This window comes from Nothoprocta perdicaria, unplaced genomic scaffold (genome assembly GCF_003342845.1).
Source record: "Nothoprocta perdicaria isolate Ctin4 unplaced genomic scaffold, notPer1 scaffold_649, whole genome shotgun sequence".
Lineage (NCBI taxonomy): Eukaryota > Metazoa > Chordata > Aves > Tinamiformes > Tinamidae > Nothoprocta > Nothoprocta perdicaria.
Genome location: NW_020455920.1, coordinates 1 through 6,029, shown reverse-complemented (window position 1 = coordinate 6,029; position 6,029 = coordinate 1). Strand labels below are relative to the sequence as shown.

The window sequence follows — 6,029 nt, the reverse complement described above, 5'->3', positions numbered from 1 at the left end:
CCACCTGGTTCCACCATGGAACGGGTTCTGGTGGACCCAGCTGGCCGGTACCAGCACCCATGGGTGCCCCAGAGCTGGTTCTGCAGAACTGGGACCCGGTTCCACCATGGAACGGGTTCTGGTAGACCCAGCTGGTCGGTACCAGCACCCATGGGTGCCCCAGAGCCGGTTCTGCAGAACTGGGACCCGGTTCCACCATGGAACGGGTTCTGGTGGACCCAGCTAGTCGGTACCAGCACCCATGGGTGCCCCAGAGCCGAAATTTCCTGAATTTCTTAAACAAATCCTAAATCCGAATTCCTAAAATCCTAAATTTGCCCCAAATGGGTGAAATTGCACCCGAGACCAGCCCTGAACTTAATTTGGGCCACCTCAAAAAAAGGGAGAAATTGGTTAAAAATAAAAGCCAACTATTGCCTCCAAAAGACCGATTCTAAGTCAACGAGCTCTCTCGGGTGAAAAAGTCATCAAAATTTGTGTTTTCTCCCCATTTTAGCCCTGGAACCTGAGCAGAGACCAGCGAAAAACCCGAACCTTCAACTATTCCCCCCAAAATGGGATTTTTCTATCACTGAGACCCCGAAACAGCCCCAAATATCCAATATTTCCACCAAAAGCAACGGCCTGACCGACATTGAGGAATTTGGGACATTTCAGCCCAAAAAACCCAACGATTCCCACACCAAGAACCAAGATTTTCTGAAAAAATGTGAATTGATGTAAAAAATTGAAATAAATTTCTTACCGGTTGCGTTTCTACCGTCCCTTTGCTCCCAATGGGGCCTCCAAGAGTTTAATTAATTGCCTGGCTGATAATTAGTGTTAATTGCCTCCAAATTATATAGAGTGTATTATTATTATATATTTTATACATATTTATAAAATATGTATATATATAAAATTTATTTATAAAAAATTTAAATTTAATTTAAAATATATTTTTTATTTATAATAAATTTAAAATTTCTTTTTTTTAAATGGTTGGGTTCTTCTTCCCAATGGGCTCAATTAAATGGAATTAAAGGACTTTAAAAGAAAAAAAAGAAAAAAACTGAGAGAAATCGCTAAGTTGTTTCAAGATGGAGAAATGCCCAGAAATTGCGATTTTCAATTGAGAAGTTTTCAATTGAGAAGTTTTAAATTGGGAAGTTTTAAATTGAGAAATTTAAAATTGAGACATTTGAAATTGAGACATTTGAAATTGAGACATTTGAAATTGAGAATTGAGAAATTGGAAATGGAGAAATTAAATTGCCGGGCAATTAAACCAGCGCTGATCGTAAAAACGCATGTTTAATTGAAGGACAATAATTAAAGCGTTGCTAATTGCTTTAATTTGTTTTAATTAAAGTGTTGCTAATGGCTTTAATTTGGTTTAAAGAAAGGGGAAAACAAGGGGAAAATAGAGGAACTAAAACCCCTTAATAATTAAAGATTTGGGTCAAGACTTCTTTTTTTTTTTCCCCTTGAACATCAGCTAATGCGCAAGGCGAAAATCAGCAAATTTGGGTTTCCGCAGCAGGATGAAAATAGCTCATTTTTGTCGGGAAAGGAGTTTCTCAGAGAGAAATAGCAAGGGAAAAAAACAAATCTGGACCCCCAAAACCGCCTTAATTTAGCCCAAAACCGCGGCGGGGGATGTTTTTCTGCTGCAGGTGGGGATGTTTTTCGGGCTGGGTATTTTTTTTTTCATGCAAAAAAGGGGGAAAAAGGAGAAAAGGCAAAAACAGCCCCCACTTCCCCTTTTTTTCTGCTGTTTTCGAAACCAAAACCGGGTTATTTTGGGGCATTTTCAGGCCCTTTTCTGCAGGAGAAAAAAAGAGGTTTGATTTTATTTCTATATTTTTTAACCCCTTGGGTTGCCTCAAAATTGCAGCAGAAAAAAAGGACTTTAAAAAAAATTGTCTCATTATTTTATCAGACAACAGGCAAAAAATTAAACTACTAGGGGAAAAATATGTGAAATGTATGAATTTAGCCTTAAAATGTTACAAAAAAACAAAATAGGGCAATCTGTCAGCTCCAACCTGACTTACAAACACATTAAAAACCCCCTCTATCTTATAATTATTTATGAATTTCTCATTAAAAATATCTATTTCTCAATTATTTTTTAGCTATTTCTCACTATTTTATATATATAATATATATTATATTATATTATATTATATTATATTATATTATATTATATTATATTATATTGCATATGATATATGATATATGATATATGATATATGATATATGATATATGATATATCAAATATTATATATTATATATTATATATTATATATTATATACTATATACTATATACTATATACTATATACTATATACTATATACTATTATGTATTTTTAGTTTAAATTTTCCTGAAACAGCCCCAAAATGCCAAATTCTACCATTTTCTACCTAGCAAAATAAAGGGGATTTGTTTCTTACATCTTGGGCTTTTTAGGCCCCTGAAAACTAGCTGAAATCAAGAAATATTCTCTGAAAAAAGAAGTCAGAAATCAGATTTTTAGCCCCGTCACTAAGTCCGCCCAAAGTCACTCAAAATGCCTCTTTTTAGTCCTTTCCAAAACTCACAATTCCAATCAACAAAACCCACCAGGAATGGGCCAAAAAAGAAGGAAAGAGAGAAATTTCACGGGAAAGACAAAGAAAAACTAAACACCCCCATGAATTCAACCCAAAATTCTTTCTTAAATTCTAGGAAAAATATAGATTAAATCCTAATAAAATCCTCAAAACACCAAGTCCCACCTCACCCTTGTCGATGCCTCTGGGACACCTTTTTTTCCCAAATTCACCCCAAAATACCCCGTTTTTCTCCAACACGAAGACAATTCCTCCCGTTACTCCCTAAATAAATCAATATTTGGGGCGGAAAAATGCAAAAGCTGTCTGAAAAAGCAACATTTTCACTCCATGGACCCCCTTAAAAATAATTAAGAGGATTTTACGCCTATAAAAGGGGCAAAAAAAAAAAAACTAATTTTTTTTTTTACCCCAAAACGCTGTTTTTCAAGAAAAAAAATTGCAGGGGGAAAAAGTGAGGAATTGGGCAAAAAGATTATATTTTCCTGCCCAGGACTGGGGAGAAAATGAAGAAAAAGACTGAAAATGACATTTTTGGCCCCTAAAATGTCCATTTTCTTAACTCCTTTCCCTCGCGAATAGGGGGCAAATCACAAAAAAAAGACCCAAAAACGAACACTTTCAGCCCCTAATTGTCCACATTTTTCCCCATAAAGTGGGGAAAAAATGAAGAAAAAGATGAAAAAATTGTCATTTTTTCAGTCCTCACAGTCAATTTTCCCTCCCCCCAAAGGGAGGAAAAATAATAAATTGGGGGGAAAATCAACATTTTGGCCCCAAAATGTCTATTTTTCCACGCAAAATGGATGAAAAATGACCAAAAAATGGGGAGAAATCAATATTTTTGTCCCTCCTGACGCCGATTCGGGCCGTTTTGGCCCCAATACGGCCGCTCGTGGCCCTGCCCTTTTGGGGGGGGGGCAATTTTGGCCCCCCAATGTCCCCCGAAAAGTCCAAACGGCCCCAAATTTTTGGCCCGAAACCGCCGGGAAACGGGACTCACCTGAGGACACGGTGACCGTCGTCCCCTGGCCCACGGCGTCAGTATAATAAAACCACGGTGCGCCAAAATCCCCGCTTTTCACACCAAAAACCCCCCACCCCCGCCACACATCTTCTGCACAAAAAAAAGCGAAATTCGGTTTTGCAAATATATAAATAATTGGGAAAAAAATAGAATAGCCCCTTGGGACTCAAAAGCAAGACGTTGCTGTAAGGCGATGGGGCAAAACAAGGGGAAATCAGTGCTCTGAAACTTCCCTTTTTTTGCACTCTCTTCTTTTTTTTAGCATTTTTGAGGCTTTCAGGGATGGTTTTTTTCCTTGCATTTTTATGGGGGTTTTTTTGTACGTGTGTGTTTTCACATTTTTCCTGATGCTCCAGCCCTAAAAGTGTGTGAAATGCCAAATAAAATAAAATAAAATAAAATAAAATAAAATAAAATAAAATAAAATAATTTATCGACTGGGTTTTTTTTTTCCTCCTTCCATCAATCTGCTCTGAATTGCCCAATTTTGTAAAGAATTGGCAGCTGAGAAGGAAAAGCTGCTTTTGAAAGTCACAAATGCCCTGGGAGGCAGAAAAAACGGGTGTTTTTCTAGCAAATAATTCTGCATTTTTGCTAAAGAATGGAGTTTGCAATTAAAAAAAAGGGTTTTTTTAATAATAAAAATATAAAAATAAAATTTTATCAATAAAAAGAGTTTACCATAAATATAAGGAGTGTGCAATAAATGAAAGGAGATTGCGATAAAATCCCCCCCGCAAAAGAGCGATTTCACCCAAATTCAGCAATTTGGCTGAAATTTCCGCTTTCGCCTGCGGTTTCCTGGTGGTTTTCCACATCCTGCTCTGCGGCAGCCCCAAATCCGGGTTTTTTAGGGCCAGTTTTTGTGCCGATGTGTGTCACTGTGGGCAGCAGCAGCAGCAGTAGCACCCGGTGATTTTTTGCAGCACAAAATTCCCCCAAATCCGCCCTTATTTTAGCGATTTGCAGGCAGGAGACGCACGAAGCCAAAGAACGGTCGTTTTGGGGCAAAAACACCCGAAAATCCTCAAGCACGCTGAAAACACTAATTTTGCACCCGTATCTTTGCTCTGCAAGGGGTGCAAAACCCTAGAAATTCCCCTTTTTGGGGTATTTTTTGCTGCAAACTTGCGCCGTTTGCAACGCGTCGTCCCCGTTGGCGCAGGATGCGCTGCAAAAAATGCCATTTTGGGCAAAACAAGCCGTTTTTCACGCCGTTGGTGTTTTCTCCAGGGCGTTTATCACCACGATACCCAACAGGGCGCTGCGAAACCCCAAAGCGGGAGCAAAATCAGATTTTTCCTGCCTTTTTTTGGGGTGGTTTCGAGGTTTTTGCCGCTTGTGCCGTTTGCACAATGCAATCTGGACGGCGCATAATTCCAGGGGAGAAAATAGCCCATTTTTTTCCATCAGAAATTGCCTTTTTTGATGCATTTCCAGCCTAGAAACAAAGAATTTTATATCCACAGTGGGTTTTTCTTGCAGAAAAAGCCTCCAGTTGACAAATCCAGTGCAAATTTTGCCCATTTCTGGTGGATTCCCTCTCCCTTTTGCACGATCCTCCCGGGTGCAATCCGAATTGCAGGGCGCAATGTGCCATTTTCGTTGATTTTCGCCTTTTTTCCTCACTCCCCGGGCAAATAATCCGATTTTTGGAAGGGAACGCGATGCTTTAAATCCAGTTTTAGGGCTCCAGCGTCGTCCGTCTTCGCTCTGCAACCTGGAGAACAGAAAACGGGGGTTTTTAACCCGTTTTAGGGGTGGAATTTGCATGAGCGGAAACCAAGCGGCCTCCGGGGCGGGACGGGAGATCCCGGCCTCCGCCTCCAGCCTCTTTGCCCAAATTTCCGCATTTTCGCGGTCGCGGGGCTGCTGCTTCCACAGGTGTTTCCTGCTGCGCTCTCGTTTAGCGAAGCAGGGCACGGGTTTGGGGCAGAAAATACGCAGTGCACATTGAAATAATACGATTTTCGGGGAGGTGCAGAGATTTTGGCGGCGGTTTTTCAAGGGGAAAAGGATTTGCGGGGTGCAAGGTGCTGGTGCACGGTGCAAAACGTGGGCCCATTGCAAAGGTTTTTGCATGGGGCATGAAAACAGGGCACGGTGCAATGGGTCTGCAGGGTGCAAAGGGGTCCCCGCGGTGCATGACACCAGGACACGGTGCAATGGGTCTGCAGGGTGCAAAGGGATCCCCGAGGTGCACGACACGGTGCAATGGGTCTGCAGGGTGCAAAGGGGTCCCCGCGGTGCTCGACACGGTGCAATGGGTCTGCAGGGTGCAAAGGGATCCCCGAGGTGCACGACACGGTGCAATGGGTCTGCAGGGTGCAAAGGGATCCCCGCGGTGCACGACACCAGGACACGGTGCAATGGGTGTGCAGGGTGCAAAGGGATCCCCGCGGTGC

The 6,029-nt window shown here is 41.3% G+C and overlaps 1 gene segment (V, D, J or C); it reads right to left on the bottom strand.

Annotated features, from left to right (window-relative positions):
• Positions 1 to 3,714, bottom strand: part of LOC112956561 — a gene marked incomplete at its 5' end in the record, with an annotated part of 10,632 nt that extends 6,918 nt beyond the window's left edge. The window contains 1 exon segment of the C gene segment in view: positions 3,601 to 3,714. Coding sequence covers positions 3,601 to 3,714 — 114 coding nt within the window.
• Positions 3,715 to 6,029: the final 2,315 nt, after the last annotated feature.